Source organism: Panthera tigris, chromosome C1 (assembly GCF_018350195.1).
Source record: "Panthera tigris isolate Pti1 chromosome C1, P.tigris_Pti1_mat1.1, whole genome shotgun sequence".
Classification (NCBI taxonomy): domain Eukaryota; kingdom Metazoa; phylum Chordata; class Mammalia; order Carnivora; family Felidae; genus Panthera; species Panthera tigris.
This window is the reverse complement of record NC_056667.1, coordinates 29139560-29157540: the sequence shown is the minus strand read 5'-3', so window position 1 is coordinate 29157540 and position 17981 is coordinate 29139560. Positions and strand designations below refer to the sequence as shown.

General features: G+C 56.8%; 1 protein-coding gene across 1 annotated transcript; it reads left to right on the top strand.

The window, feature by feature from the left end:
* Positions 1-5983: 5983 nt before the first annotated feature.
* POU3F1 (POU class 3 homeobox 1) lies at positions 5984-7342 on the top strand. Its single transcript, XM_042996864.1, has one exon. The coding sequence runs from the start codon at positions 5984-5986 to the stop codon at positions 7340-7342; it is 1359 nt and encodes a 452-aa protein (XP_042852798.1).
* Positions 7343-17981: the final 10639 nt, after the last annotated feature.

Genomic DNA, 17981 nt, shown 5'->3' with positions numbered 1-17981 from the left:
GCACTGGGAGGACCCCCCACCCCCACCCATAGACTTAGGGGCTGAGGCAGGGGAAAGAATGCAAAGACAGATTCATCCCTAAGAGATATTTCACCTTCCATCCCTCCTGCCTTTCACCAAGACTGAGAAATAGGGAGCCTTAGATTCAATAGGTGAGGCTGCTTCCTCCTCCTCTGCCACAGGCAGCAATGCCCTTCCCACCCCTCTACTCCCCAACACCAGGCTTTTGCCAGCACAGGCAGGACAGAAGGGATAGGACACCTGGAGGGGCTGAGTTTAGAGGGGAAGATGTGGGGGCTTGACAGCTCAGAACAGTGATCACATCCCATATGGGACAGCTTTTTGGATGGTGGTGAACACTATGAATCTGTCCAGCTGGCACCAGTCAGCACGGAGGCAATGGATGGACACGATGACCCTGGCACTGCCCCAGGTCAGAATCTGTGACAGCAGGACCCTGCCAGACTCTTTCAATCAAAAACACATTGCAGCCCAGAAAAGAGCAGGGTGTGGGTGTGGTCACTCCTGACACGGCTTAGCAGGAACTGGCTGGGGAGCAGGCAGCTTCCACTCCCGTCCATAGAGCTTCTTGCTCACCCCAGGCAGCCCAGGAGAAAAAGCAAACCACACTTTCCAAACTTCCAGCGGGGCAGTGGTCTCATCTCGCCTCCATAAGCCACCCAACAGGGACCACCCTGCCCAGTTTACAGATGAGGATGCTGAGGCTGAGCCTCGTCCAATGTCATCCAGCAGACCTGAGTCTGAGCTAAGATGGAACCCTGGACACTCTGAAAATGCGGGATCCAGGGTGAGAGGGGAAAACTGGCAGAAGGGAAAGGGAGCAGCTGTGAGTGCTGGCCAAGTCCTGTCCCCCTACCCCTAGCCCGGCCACCTCAGCAAAACCTCAAAGCTCATGCGCTGCACACAGAAGGGTGTCCTCAGACACTAACTCCCCCAGTAGCCCAGATCTGCCTTTCCTTAGCTCTTTTCAGCACTCATGACTTCCAGTGAGGAACCCAGGGGGAGCGTCCTGGAGCCTGTGTTCCCCCAGCAGTGAGAGGCCTTGGGTCTGCAGACACACCTGCTCTCAGGGCTTCTTGGACTCCCAAGCACCCACCGACCAGACTGAGAAGACACAGCGCAGGGGCTCAGAGTCCAAGGGGGAAAGCAGCCAGACCCACCTGCCCCCTCTTCCTCCTTCCCAGATCTTGTTCCGTGTGCCGGCTCACCAGCCTGGGATGTGTGTCTGGGATATCACAGTGCATATGTGGCCACAAAGGTGCTGATGGTGAGTGTGGCTGTCTTCTAGAGGCCGTGTCTGACCCTCTCGGGCGGAAGCACGAATGTAGATTACAGAGTTTGCGTCTGCGACTCAGGGCTTTGCAGAAAGACCGTGTGGGGTTGGAGTTCATCCCTTCGGAGCTTCCCCCCACCCCCTGCGCCCCGCCTCCCTGCAGCCCCCTCCGGCTGTGAGACCCCCCACAGTGAGGGCCCCATCTGCTGGAGGCTCGGTGACCTGTGTCAAATGAGCAGGCGCTCAGTCACACTCCAGAGCCTGGAGGAGACCGCACCACTCTGGGAAAGCCCAGCAGCTCCTAGCCCCGGGGGCGGGCTGAGCAGGGGCCCCGCTGGGGAGGGAGGCCCCAGAGCCTCTGAAACTGGCGGCGGCCTGGCTGGGAGCTGCCCTCCACAGACAAGGAAATTGGGGGGGGGGGTGGGAAATAGGAAAAGAAAGGGCTTCCCTGCTTCCTTGGGACTAGCACTGCTGCTGACGGGCATGAGCCAAACTCTGAGCAGGGCATGGGCCCTCCTCCAGCTTCTGATCCCTTGTGCGGGATATATTAGTTCCATAGGGTGTGGGTGTATGCATTAGCCTGTCTGCGTGATAGGCGGGGTTCGCCTCTTTGTATCTGTGCATTGGTGGGGAGAGTGTGCATGTGTCTGTGCGTTCATGTTTGCGAACACCAGGGTGTGCCTGTTTGTGTGAACTGGCATGCCAGAGGAGAGTGTCCATGCTTGTGACCCCAGGGGCCTGCAGGTCTCCTGTATTTCGCGTCACCGAAGGGATGCCTACCTGAGCCTCCCTGAGCCTATGTGCAGGTTTTATGCATGTTTCCTTTTAGACACACGCCTGTATTTATCACTGTGTGTCTGTTTGTGCGACTGTGAATTCCAACCCAACAGGATGACTCCCTGTGTCCCTATTGTGAATCTGTTATGTTCGTCCCTAAGCTAAACTTGCACGTGTGTACCTGTGTGTTATGTGTATGAACGCATGTCTGTTCACACGCCTCAACCATTCAGCGCCTACATGGGTTCAGGTAGGTGTCTGACTTCTGTCTCCCAATTTTTCCCCAGGCCCTGGGAGGGCAGGGCTCCTGGAGGAGAGGGACTGTTTAACTGCAGGCATCTCTGCCAACGGGCATGTCAGAGTCCCCAGGGTTCTACACAGAATCTCCAGGAGCAAACACAAGGAGGATGTCGAGACTTCTGGCAGAAGCCTAACTCTCAAATACAAGAAAATTTTGACTCCAGACCAAACCCATACATTGTAGAGGCTCTAAAACTTTCAAAACAGAGACGGGACTGTTACCCTGCCCTAGTCCACACGGCTCACCCCAAGGCAGTATCTAACACTAGAGCTTCAGGGCAGGCCTAAGAAGCAGACAGTCCTGTCCCCATTTTAAGATGAATAAACCGAGGCTGTGACAGGCGAAGCAGCTAGCACAAAGTCACCGGGCTGCTAGTGGGGGAGTAGGAGACGGGATCAGGACTGAGACTTGCTGGCTGACAAGCTGGTAACCTCAGAGCCCGGCTTTGCTGCAGACACCCCTCAATTCAGCACACACATGGGAACTGGGCTTCAGAAGCCCCAGATGGTCCAGGCCTGCCCTCCCCAACCTCCGCTCCCCAGAGAGCTACTAGAGATGGGGCCGGGGGGCTCTCTCTGCTGCGACAGCCAAAGCCACTGTCCCCACAGGTGTCCTCCCCCATCAAACAGCAATGGGAGCACAATGAGAAGCAGGACCTCTGTAGATTCTGCACCCCTCGGACAAGTTCAGTTTCTTCATCTCTGCCCTAGGGATAACAATCTCAGGGCCCCTCCACAGGGCTGGGAGGTGCAGGTGAACGTGAATGAATGTAAAAGCACTTGATAGGGGCACCTAGGTGGCTCAGTCGGTTAAGCGTCTGACCATGATCTCAGGTCATGATTTCACAGTTTGTGGTTTCGAGCCCCACGTCGGGCTCTGTGCTGACAGCTCAGAGACTGGAGCCTACTTCGGATTCTGTCTCCCTCTCTCCCTGCCCCTCCCCACTCGTGCTCTGTCTCTCTTACTCAAAAATAAGTAAACATTAAAAAAAAATTTAAGCACTTGATAAAGCATTGTGCCCATGGGTCACTGTTCTTCAAGTCTCAGTGGCGATTCAAAGGCCAGACACTGTAACACCTGACCACTGTCCAGACACTTCCCTTCCTCCAACAGGAACAGAGAGATTCACAGATTCTGATCATCACAGCTGGAAGGCACTGAGAGGTTAGCTGGTCCAAACCTCCACAATACCACTTGATGGATAAGGAAACTGAGATTTGATTAGGGAAGGAGAGTAACATGCCTGATCGTTGGGCACTCACAATAGAAACAACCAGAGTAAAAGCCCTTCCTGAGAGTTTTTCACCCCCATTGTCTCAGACTACCATCTGACTTCCCTCAGTGAGACAGGTGGGCTGCCTATGGTACCGTTACTCCCAATTTACAGGGAAGAAAACCAAGAACTACAGGGATTGGACCAGAGTTATTCTCGCCCAGGAAGATGGTGGCAGGTCCAGGTAGGAAGCCCAGGCTTCAATGTCATGCTGGCCTTGGTTAGGGCTGGCATAAGAGTAGCCTTCACTACAGAACTCCCACCTTGGCCCTAACTCCTAGGCTTGGAGGAGGGGCCAGGAAGTCAAGTGTTTTATGATCTTATGAAGGAGGGGTGGCTCAAGGTGACCACTTCTTGGGCCAGAGTCTAGGAAAGCCAAGCATCCCCAGCTGGATTCAGACAGAGCTCCATCACAGCTCTTGAAGCAAGGATGGTACCCAAGATGACTGCTCAGGACAGTGGCCAATGGCCAGACAAGGGCCTTGCCTTGTCCCACTCCATCCCCTGAGGGCTAGCCAGAGGCTGGTCTAGGGCATTCAAGGCCTGGATGAGCATAGTCTGTGCCCAGGACGACCCTTATCACTGCGGCCTCTGCCCCAGCTACCCCAAGGACCATTCCCAATGCAGCTGCTATCTGAGCCCCCATCACCCTTATTTACTCACTGAGGCTCTATTCTGCAGTTCTAAATTCCCCAGTAGGGTCTAGCTGGGCCCCTAGCTCAGTTCTGTGATCTGGGACCCCAGGGCCCTGGAATCTGTGGATCCACCGGAGGCAAGGGGCGGGGGGGGGGGGGGGGCGGCGGTGAGCTGTCAGCTGGGAGACTCCCTGGGACCCAAACCTCAGTGCAGAAAAGAGATGGAGACTGCAGCTCACTCCACTTGGCCTCCAGCCCAGTGTTGGTCTTAGAGGCACAGAGTAGCTGCACTGAGGTCCACGTCCACTCAGGATCTTTCAAGGAGCCCTCAAAGAGCTGGGGAGATGAGGAGATCCCCACACTGTACACCTCACCCCTCTAACAAGACTTCTTCGATCTCAATTCCCTTTTCGGCAGCCCAGGCAAGTCCGTTAAATTCCAGCCCGGGCTCCATGCGAGGCTGGACAGCTCCCGGCCTGCACGCGGCATTTCTGAAGTGCCAGCCGCCCTTCCCCAAGTCCATGCCACTCCTCACCTGGAGCAAGTTTCGCGTCCGCGAGTGACCCCGTCATGACCCCGACCAATGAGCCGGTCACGCAGAGAGACGAAGCGAGGAGGCGGCAGCTGCATGGGACAGATACCCGTGGGCGCAGTACGTCCACCACCCCCGTCGGCGGCGTTTTCGCCGGGCTTCGGTCTCTACCTCAAGGTCCTCTCACTCTGGAAGCCCGGAACGCGGCCTGGATACGGGAGCTCCCGCCTTCCCGAAGCATCGCTGCCGCCGGCCATGCGGGCCCCGAGCCGCCCGCGCCGTACTCACCTGGTCCGCGGAGTCCGGAAGAAGGGGAACCCGCACGAGGCGGGAAGCCAGGGCCGGTCCGACTCTACCCGCACCCGACGCGCTCTCGGGGCCGCGTAGGTCGGCGGAGTTGCGACGCTGGGTCTAGAAGGAGAAGAGGGAAAACGAGACGGGCCGGGGAGGCGCGCAGAGGAGAGCTCTGTGCCGGCTGAAGCCGCGGGAGGCAAGGCGGCCGAGGTGAGCAGCCGCGCCGGAACCGAGCCGGGACCCGCGCCGCCTCCGGCTCGCAGCCGCCGAGACCCGCGGGAATCCCGGCCCGCCGGCAGCGGCACTGCGGAGGGAGGAGCGCGGGGCTGAGCTGCTTCTCGGAGCCTGAGCGCCTCCCGGAGCCCGCAATCCCCGCCGCCGCCTCTTGGCCGCCCGGGCAGGAGACGGGCGGGAATTCAGTTCGCGTGGAGTGTGGGACCTGCCGGGCTCCGAGTCTCCTGCACCAGGGGTAAGCGGGGGCCCACGCAGCCAGGACGAGAGGGGGTGCGGTCCCAGTGCCACCCCCGCGCCACTCCCCACGTGGCGGCCGCGCCCCCGGGGCGTGAGTATGTAAGCGGACGGTAGGGGGGCCGTGAATGAAGCCCCAGCGGCCAATCAGCACGGCCGGCGCGCGGGACCCCGGGAGCGAGGCCCAATGGCGAGCTCTGGGCGGCCGGGCCGGGCGGCAGGCGGACGCGGGGGGCGGGGGCCGTGGCCGGGGGGCGGGAGGCGGCTCCGCGGGCAGCCAATGGGCGGCGGGTGGGGTGGGGCTCCGGAGCGCCGAGCGGGTCGGGGCTTTAAGCCGGCGGAGCGCGGCGGCGGGGCCCGCAGACGGAGCGGAGCGGCGGCGGCGGCGCGGCGCTGGGCGCGGGGCGGCATGGCCACCACCGCGCAGTACCTGCCGCGGGGCCCCGGCGGCGGAGCCGGGGGCACAGGACCGCTTATGCACCCGGACGCCGCGGCGGCAGCTGCGGCGGCGGCGGCCGCCGAGCGGCTGCACGCGGGGGCCGCGTACCGCGAAGTGCAGAAGCTGATGCACCACGAGTGGCTGGGCGCGGGCGCGGGCCACCCTGTGGGCCTAGCGCACCCCCAGTGGCTACCCACGGGAGGAGGCGGCGGCGGCGACTGGGCCGGGGGCCCGCACCTGGAACACGGCAAGGCGGGCGGCGGCAGTACCGGCCGAGCCGACGACGGCGGCGGCGGCGGAGGAGGTTTCCACGCGCGCCTGGTGCATCAGGGGGCGGCCCACGCGGGCGCGGCATGGGCACAGGGCGGCACGGCGCACCACTTGGGCCCGGCCATGTCGCCGTCCCCAGGAGCTGGCGGGGGCCACCAGCCCCAGCCGCTCGGGCTGTACGCGCAGGCGGCCTACCCGGGGGGCGGCGGCGGCGGCCTGGCGGGGATGCTGGCGGCGGGCGGCGGCGGCGCGGGGCCCGGCCTGCACCACGCGCTGCACGAGGACGGCCACGAGGCGCAGCTGGAGCCGTCGCCTCCGCCGCACCTGGGCGCCCACGGACACGCACACGGACATGCACACGCGGGCGGCCTGCACGCGGCGGCGGCGCACCTGCACCCAGGCGCGGGCGGCGGTGGCTCGTCGGTGGGCGAGCACTCGGACGAGGACGCGCCCAGTTCGGACGACCTGGAGCAGTTCGCCAAGCAGTTCAAGCAGCGGCGCATCAAGCTGGGCTTCACGCAGGCCGATGTGGGGCTGGCGCTGGGCACGCTGTACGGTAACGTGTTCTCGCAGACCACCATCTGCCGCTTCGAGGCCCTGCAGCTGAGCTTCAAGAACATGTGCAAGCTCAAGCCGCTGCTCAACAAGTGGCTGGAGGAGACCGACTCGTCCAGCGGCAGCCCCACCAACCTGGACAAGATTGCAGCGCAGGGCCGCAAGCGCAAGAAGCGCACGTCCATCGAGGTGGGGGTCAAAGGCGCACTCGAGAGCCACTTTCTCAAGTGCCCCAAGCCCTCGGCGCACGAGATCACCGGCCTGGCTGACAGCCTGCAGCTGGAGAAGGAGGTGGTGCGCGTCTGGTTCTGCAACCGGCGGCAGAAGGAGAAGCGCATGACCCCGGCGGCCGGGGCCGGCCACCCGCCCATGGACGACGTTTACGCACCGGGCGAGCTGGGGCCGGGCGGGGGCGGTGCGTCGCCGCCCTCGGCGCCCCCGCCGCCCCCGCCGGCCGCACTGCACCACCACCACCACCACACACTGCCCGGCTCGGTGCAGTGACCCCGCGGGCCGGGCCCCCGCCGGCGCGCGGCGAGGCGCCGCGCGGCCTGAACTCTTTTTGTTCGGTTGCTTTGGATTTTACAAAAAGCCCAGAAACTTTCGAACAAAACCAAACACCCGGATGACCCTCTCTGGCGAGCGGCGAAGACGGCCGATAGGCTGCGTCGCCCGAGCCCCGGGAGAGAGGAGCCGGAGATCCGAAACGCGCCAACTCACCGGGCATCCTGCCCGCCGCCTGCTCCCCGCCCCCATCCCCTCGACGACCCCCGCCCCTGCCCCCCCGGGCTGTTCGGGGCCGGATCCCGGCAGCGGCCTCCCCACAGCGACAGGTAACGCGGTACGGGGTTAGGGATTCCCCGGGAGAGAGGACGAAGAGAGGAGGGTGCCCTGTCCCTCTCCCCGGCGCGGACTCCCGAGCCTGCGGGTTGAGGGTGGGGGACTGTCACTTTATTCGCTCCACGCCTCTTCTCTCTCATAAGGATGCGCCCCCCCCCCTTACCCTTCCTCCGGGCTTGGTTTTTTACGGTTTTTATTTATTCACGGAGCCTCTCGGCTCCTGGGGTCCTTCTAACTCCGCCCGCGCCCTTAATTTAAATCGCTGTATACTGTATTTATCGGGGCCCCGGAGGGGAGGCCGCGAGAGCCGCGTCTGTGTATAAAAGCAGGAAATAGCCAAAGCTTTAATCTAGCCTAATTTATTTTTTCCCCTTACCTTCCCCTGCCCTACCCCCAAAAAGCAAAACAAAAACAAACAAAAAAAAAAACTAACAAAAAAGATTCGAGTGTTCATTTTTTCGTTTCGTTTTATCCGAGCTGCGATTCGGTTCCCGGCCACGCGGGAGGGGTCTGCGCTCCCACAACATAGTCCATGGGAAGAGGCTTCTGCCCCGCTGCAGACTGACCGCTGCACAGCAGGGCCCCCGCTCCCCGCGGGGCCCTGCCCTCCTGGCCACAAACAAACGAAACTTGACAAAGTTGGAGATATTTTTGGACCAGCTGTAGAAATAAGCCTTTCCCTGAGAACCTTCTGCCTGATTCCCTGCAGCTTCCGCCTGCTCCCTTTCCAGCCCCACCTGGGATGCGGGATGCTGGGCGGCCAGGAGAGAAATCCCCAAGTTTGGGGTGAGGTGGGAACCATGTAAATATGTGAGATATGTACACACTGGCGGGGAGAAGAAACATTTTGTGCTTGGTTTTTATTTTTGGTTTTCCGGGTTGCCCTCCATCCCCATCCTAAAGGATTTTGTACACCGAATAATCCGAAAAAAAAATATTTTAATATGATTTCCAAATTTCTGACCCATCTCTATTTATTTTCTGGATGTGTTTGGAGCTTCCCCCCTTCTCCATTTCTTGTTCTGTTTGTTACAGTTTGGATTTAAATTTTGTTATTTTATTTTTATTATTTTTTGGAACAATGTTTGGTGCATTCTTTGTATCTTTATTGCAAAAAAAAAAAAATAATGTAGACTGGGAAGTTCCCTTTATATTTATGTTATAGTAAATATTTTATTACTCACATAAACATGTACCCCAGGGCTGTGTCCTGTCCTTTTTACTACGAGGGTTGGGTTGGTTTGCGGGTAAAGCGTTGGGATACCCTAGCTAACCTCTCCTAAAGTTCCAGCCACACTATCTTGGAGCAAGGTGACCACGCAGACCTTCTCTCAGGCCAGTATGAGGACTGCCTGTTACTTGGGCAACAGTTGGGCCCCTGCCTTTAGGCGAGTGAGTTTTAGGGAAGATGAAGCTGCCTCGTGTCCCCTCCCGTAAACAAGACTATCCTGAGACCAGACCAGGACCTACGACACTGCAGACACCACACTGATTTCGGGACAGCCATTCCCCAGGCACAACTGCTTCTCAGCCAAGGAAGAACTGCCTGTCTCACGTGGACCACCAGCCTGGCATCTTTGTGTTCCCCACCCAAGACCCCAGACCCTGACTTTGGTCTCCCTTTGCGTTCGTGTGTGGCATCCAGGCCAGCTTTACTCTCCCAGGTCATGGGGCAGTCGGAAGCAGGGTCAGGCCCCACCAGCCCACCCCAGCTGGCTCTCCACCCACAGAACAAATGGTGCCTGAACCTACCTGGATCCACTGGGAGTTCTAACAGCTTCCACAGTGGTCCTGCGGGAATTAAGTGGGCCTGGGGAGGGAGTCCTGCCTGTTTGCTTAGGCAAAGCCAGTCCTACTTCTCTGCAAACAAACCACCTGCCCCAGCTTCTCTGGTGGAGGAATGAGAGCAAAAACAATTGTGCCACCAGAAGGCCCTTCCATCTCTCCAGGGATGGGTCCCTAAGGAAACCCCCCTTCCCCCACTCAGGGAGTGATGCCTATGCCTGTGGGAAGACTCAACAGTGGTACAGTCATGTACCTGGGGGGAAAGATGCAGTCTCAGACATCTCCCTGTTCAAGCTCTCAGCAGCAAATGTCTCCCCACCACCTCCTCAAAGTCATGATGGTGGGGGAAGATCTGGATTCCAGGGCCAGGGCTCAAGGTTACCTGTATCCCAGTCAAGATTCTCTTTTTCCTTTAAAACAACTTTTAAAGATACGCATAAAACATGGATTCAGTTTTCTCAGGAGGAACTAAATGAGGTTTCTCTTACTCTTCATGGACACAAAACCTGAAGCAGCACAAGCACTGGACAGGGTTGGGGGGTGGGGATAAGTTGTATCCCTAGTGAGCGTGTATGCGTGGCCCCCTCCTGCCAGGGAAGCTGCCCAAGCCCAGGGGCTGGGAGAGGCCTTGGCTCCAGCCGACACATCTTGGGCACCCAGAGAGGTGTTCCCAGGCCGCCAGTTCAGTGGTACCTGGCTAGGCTGAGGCTTTAGGATGATGGTACCATGCTGAGAGTCCCTGGTGACTTTCTGGGCTCTGACCCTCAATCTCAGGAGGAATTATCTCTGCAAGTACACAGGCCGCCAAGATTTTTCCAAGGCTCAGCCTCTCACTGCTGGTTTCTTTTTCCTCCCTTCTTCAGTGCAGCCTAGTGGGCAATTAGCCCTGTAATTCGTGCCCGTGTCCCAGCCATTGCCTGTGCTGGTGGGCCCAGTGAGCCTTCTCAACGCTTAAAGACGAGGCCGGGAATGTAACAGCCAGGTGACAGCATGGCCTCCATTTCCTGCTCCACTAAGTGGAGAACTTCGAATCAGCCCCATACTCCCCCACACTCTCTCCTCATTCCTCCATTCCTGGATTTGTCCCAGCCTCGGGGCCCTGAAATGGAAGCAAATGAAGCTCAGAGCTCCCTGCCGCCTGCACCGCCCTGAGCCTCAGCAGGTTTGGAGGTTGGAAAGGCAACAGGGAAGACCAGGCCTTTCTCTGGCCTCTGCCTGCAGCTGACACCAATTGATTGATTGATTTCCTAATTGTCTGCTTAATCCTGTACAAGAGGGTGGATTTATTATTTAAGCAAGTCAACTCAAAAACAGCAAAACAATGTGGCCTCCCAAGAACGAGCAGCAGCTGAGGAGTAGAACAAAAAAATGAAAAAAAAAAAAAAGTGGAAACAAGGATGGGAGAAAAGCTTCCACTTTGTGAAGATTTTACTTAACGAGCACCAGCCTGGGACAGCTACCCAGTGACCGACCCCTTGGTCACAGAAGCCCCCAGAGGTCCTTTCCCTAGTCTCCAGCTTGGGATGGCCATAGGAACCATAGCACATTTGACTGTGTGAGGAGAAACCACAGGGAGAGAGACAGATTTTGGCCTGGAGTCTTCCTCCTTGGATACAATACAGCTTAGGAAAGGTTTCTCCATCCCGTGTGTACGTGGAGTTACGTGCTCACTCCCGAGAGCCCCAGACTTCCTTGCATTCAAGAGAGGCAGACGGCCCTAGCATCAGTCTTCAGGGAAGCCCAAGCCTTCCCAAGCAGATTTGGAATTTTCTGATCCCAGCTCTCTCCCCTTCTCACCTGAAGAAAATTATTGTCTATGATCATGTGGACACAGATTCTGTTCCTTAAGAGAGCTTCATTCTCCCCATGTGAACCTGTGTGTTGGTGTATGAATGGGTGTGTGTGTGTGTGTGTGTGTGTGTGTGTGTGTGTGTGCTATAGCCACTCCCAGAAATAGGGGGGAAAGGAAGGCCATGCTATACCACTAATGCCTTGAGCTGGGAAAACATTGACAGGGTGGGGGTTGGCTAAAACAAGAAGGAAGGTGGCCATCATTGTCGACAAGGCAAACCCAGAACCTAAACCTCAAGGACGCCTATATTCTCCCTCCACGTCCTGCCCCAGGAAGTTGTACTAGCTTGTATGTCACATGGCTTAGGTCCTGTACAATCATCCCTCGACCCCAAGACCGGGCTGGGTGTCCACAGAACTAGCTGACCCCCAACCGTAGCCACCCACTTAGAGCTGTTTGGAATGGAGTCTCCTCCGGAGAGGCTCTGGGCCTGCATGTGGGAGGGTCAAGTTCCCAGTGGCTTTCCCGGGGCCCAGGCCTTTTGGAGCAGGGCTTGAGTTCCAGAAAGGAGACCCGCCTGAGTAGGGAGAGGAGTGAGAGTAGGTTAATTATCTGGCCCAGCTGTTCCCCCTAAGCTTAGCGAACGGGAGTCACCCAGGGCCTCTAGCTGAGTGACTGAAGCCAGAGGAGCTGGCCATCTAGTCCCTGCCTATTTGAAGGCATTGGAATTAGTGTTTGGCCAGCCATTCGGGGCTCCATGTGGGAGCACTGCCCTCTATTGGTCCCCGAGCTGGGACGTGGCCACAGTCACCAGGGCCGCCTCACAGCTGAGCATCCCGCCCCCCAAAACTCAGCTTCAAGTTGGCTATGGTAAGTGGGTTGCCGGGTAGAGCGGAAGCAACTGTCACCTCCGAGAAGGCAACCCTGCTTCACGTGCGCACAGGCTTGCCCACAATCCTTCCTTCACCTACCTCCCCTCCGGTTCTCCACCGTTCTCAGAAGTTCACCATCAAGCTATCTCCTGTCTCTCTCCCACTCGCACCCATGCCCAGCCCTCCTCCCCTTGGCCGACTGGAACCCCAAGCACGCCCTCGCCAACTTGCTACCTCACACACATGCTCACACGCTCGTGGCCACACCCATAAACGCGGGCCAGTGCCGGCCCTGTTGTCTTGGGCACTGGGCTCTCCGGAGCTAACCTGGCACTTGTAAACATTTGGTTGAACGCACACAACCATGCTTTGCGGCGTTGGACCAGGGCCCTTTCTCTCAGAACGTGCAAGCACTTACCCCACAAGCCGCTTTCCAATCCCTGCCCGTCATTGTTCCCGGCTCCTCCCAGATCTCTCCTGCTCCCTTCAGATAATTAAAGTTAGGCTGTGTGTTTGTATGTATGTGTGATCTTATTTTTTAAACACACACCCCCACACGTACATATGCGTGTATATATACAAACACACACAGCAATTAGATCTATCCATTCCTGCCGCCGTCCCTCTTGTGCAGTAAAAACCTCAGCTCTGCACATGCCCCCACATCGCCACGCGATGAACCATCACCTAGTCATGGGCTCCTGATGTCACACACACACTTACACACAGACACACGCGCACTGGAGCTTTCACACAGTTACATCCACCCCAGCTCCCTGGTGTTTCTCCAGGGGCACAACCCACCTCCCACCCACCTCCAGGGCATCTGAATGGGCTCCCTTCAACTGAGCTGAGCACCAGGAGGGCTCTGCTTCAACGCCCCCCACGCACACACCCAGTGGACATGTCGTTAGCTGAGCCTGACCGGGGTGGGTCCGGGTATTATTAGGCTGCAGAGACAGCACGGAGGCATATGGTCTCGTACACAAGAAATAATGTTCATGTTAAATCAGACCTCATGCATAATGCATGGTGCCTGATCTCACATTATTTTGGGTGTTCGTCAAAATCAGTGTTCTTTCTTGCGAGGGCTCCTGAAAAGAAGGGGGAAAGACATTTGCTAATGGCACCCGCCGCCTGGACCCAGGGAGCCAACAGTGCCCCGGGAGCGTTCCTCTGGCCCCACTTCACCCACCAGTGGGTCTCATCCCTCTGGCCCGTCCGTCTTTCCCCACAGAAGGAGGGGCTAACTCCGGTTCGTAGCAGGCTCGAGGCCCCGTGTTATTTTTATTTCTTTTCTCTCAGCTCTCTGTCCCCGGAGGGTTCTGGGGAATAGCAGTGGCTCCGTCGTTCTCACACCCGATTCATTTGCCGTTTTATGAACTCCCCGTTGATTCATCGCCTCCCTAAGTCAATGATTCACTCCTGATGGCTTTTCAGAAATCCTTCTTCAAAGGCTCCAGATTATTCAGCTCTGAACAGGGGCAGACCTGGACCCTGCGTGGCTACTGCTCTCCTTGCTTAGGGTGGAAAACTGTCACCTTGCTTGGCCTTTCCCTGGGACTGGCCACCCTGAGAGGAGGGAGTGCTCCCTCCAAACAGAAGCTGCTAAAGTTGACCCCAGCAACTTGTGGGCAGACCCGGCTCTCCAGTAAGGCCCCCTCCAGACATTGTCATCAAAGTTCCTAGGGAAGCTATGTCTTGCGGGAGGCAGGGAGTGGAATGGTGAAGCACAGTGTCTATAGGACCAGACAGATCTGGGTACAAATCCTGGCTCTACCTCTTATCAGCTGTGTGACTTTAGGGCAGCTACTTACCCTTTCTGTGCCTTGGTTTCCTGATATGTTGATGAGGGCAATGCCTACAGCATAGAGCTATTTTGAGAATTAAGTGGGATGATGTACATAGAGTGCCTGGCATAAGTAGGTGATGAATGAATGAAAGCTGTTTTATTGTGGGGCCTATGCAGGGCATTGTACAAAAACAAGTGAACGGGAAAGAAAGCCAAAATGTAATGAACTTTGGCCGTGACCCCCACTCTGTCCAAGGCGTTCTGACATAATACTTACCCAGCACTTACTTCGTACTTACTTTCATTATCTCACATTAATTACTCCTATTCTGCAGATGAACAAACTGGTACCCAGAGAGCTTTAGGGACCTGTCCATGGCAACAAGACTAGTTCATGATAAAAGCTGGAATAAAACCTATTCCATCTAACACCTGGATCCATGTTCTATTTACAGCAGTGAATAGCAGTGTCCAGTGCTTGGGGCATGGGCCCAAGGTAGAGGAGGTTCCAGAACTCAAGACTAGGCCAGAAAGAGAAGCTTGGGGACCAAGGGTGTTGGAGCTCATCGGCTAGGATCTGCCTCCTCTCTCCACCACTTTGCCATGAGGTTCAAGGAAGCTGAATGCCTTGCCCGAGCTCCCCGAAGAGGTCAGGGAGCCCTCCTCGTGCATCCATTCAGAGAGCTGCATACTGAGCGACCGCATACATGAGGCAAGGAAGGTGGGACCTGGTGTCTTCACAGGCTTTCCTTCTGGCTGCACCACCTGCTACCCCTGGGACCTCAGGCTAGCTGCTTATGCTCTCCATGCCTCAGTTTCCTTGTCTGTCAAAAGAAAATCATGATAGCACCTGCCTGATAGGATTGCTGAGAGATATATAAACACTTAAAAGAATGCCTGGCATGTTGTAAGTACACATTAAATGTCAGCCATAAAATTAATTTCATATGTACAATATATGTTATTGTATTATTCCTGGGCTGAATCAGTGTGGAAAAATCATGCCCAGCTTGATTCCAGCAATGCTTCCCCCTGCCCCGCCCCCCACCCCGAATTACTGCTCTTCACTCTCAAAACCACTCACTCTGGAAAGAAAAGTTCAAGCTCTCCATCCCACTCCACAGATGAGGAAATGGAGGCCCAAGGGTGTGGAGGGACTTGCCCAAAAGAACCCAGAAAGTTAGTGGCAGATGCAGTTTCCCAACCTATCCCCTACTTCTGCCTCTTCGTGACAATCCCATGTCCCCAAGAATGTGTACTGAGTCCCTTCCAAGGCTCTGTGTAGGCTCTGGGGAGATAGCACCAAGACGGTCAGAGAAAACCTCATAGACGGCAGTAGCAGTATTTAAGCTGGGTCTTGAAGAATGAATAGGGGTTTCCCTTGGGGCTCACTGCTCAGGGCCTGACCCTGAGGAGGCAAAATCACTCAGCCCCAGCGCCCTCAAGACCCCATTCATTCCCCCTCCCTAAACCTTCATGCTTCTTGCTGCCTTGGCCAGTACCCATCCACTAATGGGCTCCCACCCCCTCCTTTGATCCCAGCACAGAAGACTCAACTCAGGACTGAGGCTCCTAGATCCTGGGGAGCCACTTACTATGAGACTAAGTCTGAGTGTAGATTCCTTCCAGGCCCCAACTCCTGATTCTACTGCCACCCTACCCAGAGGTTAACCAACAAACTATGCTACAGGGCATCCTAACGTCGAAGGTGGGTCCCAGGTGCCTGGGTCCAGGCCTCACTCCACTATCCATCTTTGGTATGACCCAAGTTGTGTCATCCCTGGAGTTTAACGTATGAAGTAGGCATTCCCTCATTTATTCATCCATCCATCCGTCCATCCATCCACCAGCTCATCCATTCATCCATGCAACCCTTAACCACCTCTTCAACCACCCACCCATTCATCCCACCCTTAACCACCTCTTCAACCACCCACCATCCATCCACACATCCCATGATCCAATTTAACAATCAGGCCCTATGTTGAGCACTGGGAACACAGAGATAAATCAGACCAGCCCCCCGTCCTTAAAATTCTCTTGCATTAGCTTCTTCCCCTCACTACCTCTCAGTCATGTAGGGTAGGCATGTGAGGACCCACGTGAGATCATTGTTCGGGAGGAAACAATGAAGTCTATTGTTGCATCTATGCATCTTGTGTGTCAGAGCACTGGGAACCTCCACGCGCCATTCATTTCTTCAGGGCCCCACAGAGGATGCAGTCAGTATGGCTTCTGTGTGGCCCTAGGACTCCCCTTAGCTCTGTTTTCTCACTCCAAGAATGCCAAGTGCTGACCTAAACTAGAGAGATTTCAAAGGAAGCAGAGGAGAGGAAGGTGCTTATAAACATAACTTCTGCCAAGGCTAAAGATCGCCACTGGAACTCAGTCTTTTCTACCACAAATGGCAGCAGCATCTCAGCACCAGGGAGATATGGAGAAATGTTCTGATCCTAGGCCTGTCACCACCTGGCTGTGTGACCTTAAACAAGTCCCTGCCATTGTTCAGACCTCAATTTTCCCACCAATGTGGTGTGAGGGGTGGTCTCTGGATCCTCTCAGCTCTGAAGTGGCCCCTCTCAATTCTCGCTTCCCTTCTAGCCTGGGTGGGCCTGCCCCTCTGACAATGGGGCCTCTCTGACCAGCCCACACATGAGGAGGGGTAGGAGATGACGTGGTTGGTGTCCATGGCCTGGAGTCCTCTGACTATTCAACACACACACACCCCCCGCGACACAAACAACCCTCAGTGGCCTCCCCCTCCCACCCCCCAGAATCTGGGCACAGCTGGGGCTTGCTATGCCCTGGCCACCCCATGAATCACCCCTCTATGGTCCCGCGGGGGAGTGGTCCAGGGAGCATCCTACGCCCCCCATGGGGTGAGGGCCAGAATCACAACCCTCAAGTAGGCAGTGTCCACAGGAACAATGGGGGCCTGTGGCTCACAGCAGGAATGCAGCCATTGTCCTGCCCTGGCCCCCAACCCCAAGGCCTCAGGTCCCCAGGCCAGGCAGGCTGGCGTGGGTCGGTGCGTCAGGCACTCGTGTGCCTGGGCCAGGACACATGGCCTGCCGGTTCCCCTCTCTGGGCAGGCGGGTGGGTGGGCTAATGGGCCAGACCCCATCTCCATACCCAGCCTCACAAAGGATCCCGTGCCCAGGGTGAAGAGAAGCAAGACAGGGCCCAAAGAAGCCAAGCTGGCCTCCGACCCACCCATCCCTGGGGTACTTGTAGCAGACTCAGAGAAGGGGCCTCCCAGCTCTGAGACCCAAGCTATACATCACAGTGGGGAGGGGGACCACATTAGAATAATGCAGGATTCGAGTGGGGTTGCTATAGCGACGTATTAGGGCAATACATCTAGGGAGCCCCGGCCCCTTGGTGATGTATGACTCTGCTTAGCTGAGGGGAGCAGGGGGAGGGGATCTATCCCGCCCCTCCAAGGGGACAGCAGACACCAAACATTCCCTTCACTGGGGGAGAACATCTGCCTTGGACTCCAAAAATAGGCTTCTCAGAATCCTGTCAAGACTGAAAGAGATGCTCTGCCAACCCAACCTCCAACACCCCACCTTAGTCCATGCTCTACTTGGCTTCAGCTTCAAATCCCAGCTTGAAACTCAGCCTCAACCCCACTGTGCCCCGCACCAACCTCAGGCCCAGCCCCCAACCCAGCCCTTCCCGGCTCTGTCCTTTCTGCTTCAGTGCTAAAGACCATCCCTGCACTATCTGCCCAGCATCCAATGGGATTAACAGAACTATATTGGGGAAGGGAGGGTGTAGGGGAGCAAAAAAGGGAACAAAGGGGAAGGAGGTAGAAACATCCAGAAATGTTCCTCAGCCAAACCACTCAAAGCTGTCAATGTGAGAGATACCTGGAGAATAAGTCTGAGGGCACACATGCTATCCCTTTCTCACCCACAGGCCTCCCCATGCCAGTATCCGGCACCCACCCCCATCTAATGCCAAGTCTGGAAATTTAACTTCCCTCCAATAGTACCGGGGCCAATGAGGGGGTGAAGTGGTAGACTAGCCTTAGAGAAAAAGTTGTATTGGGGCTCC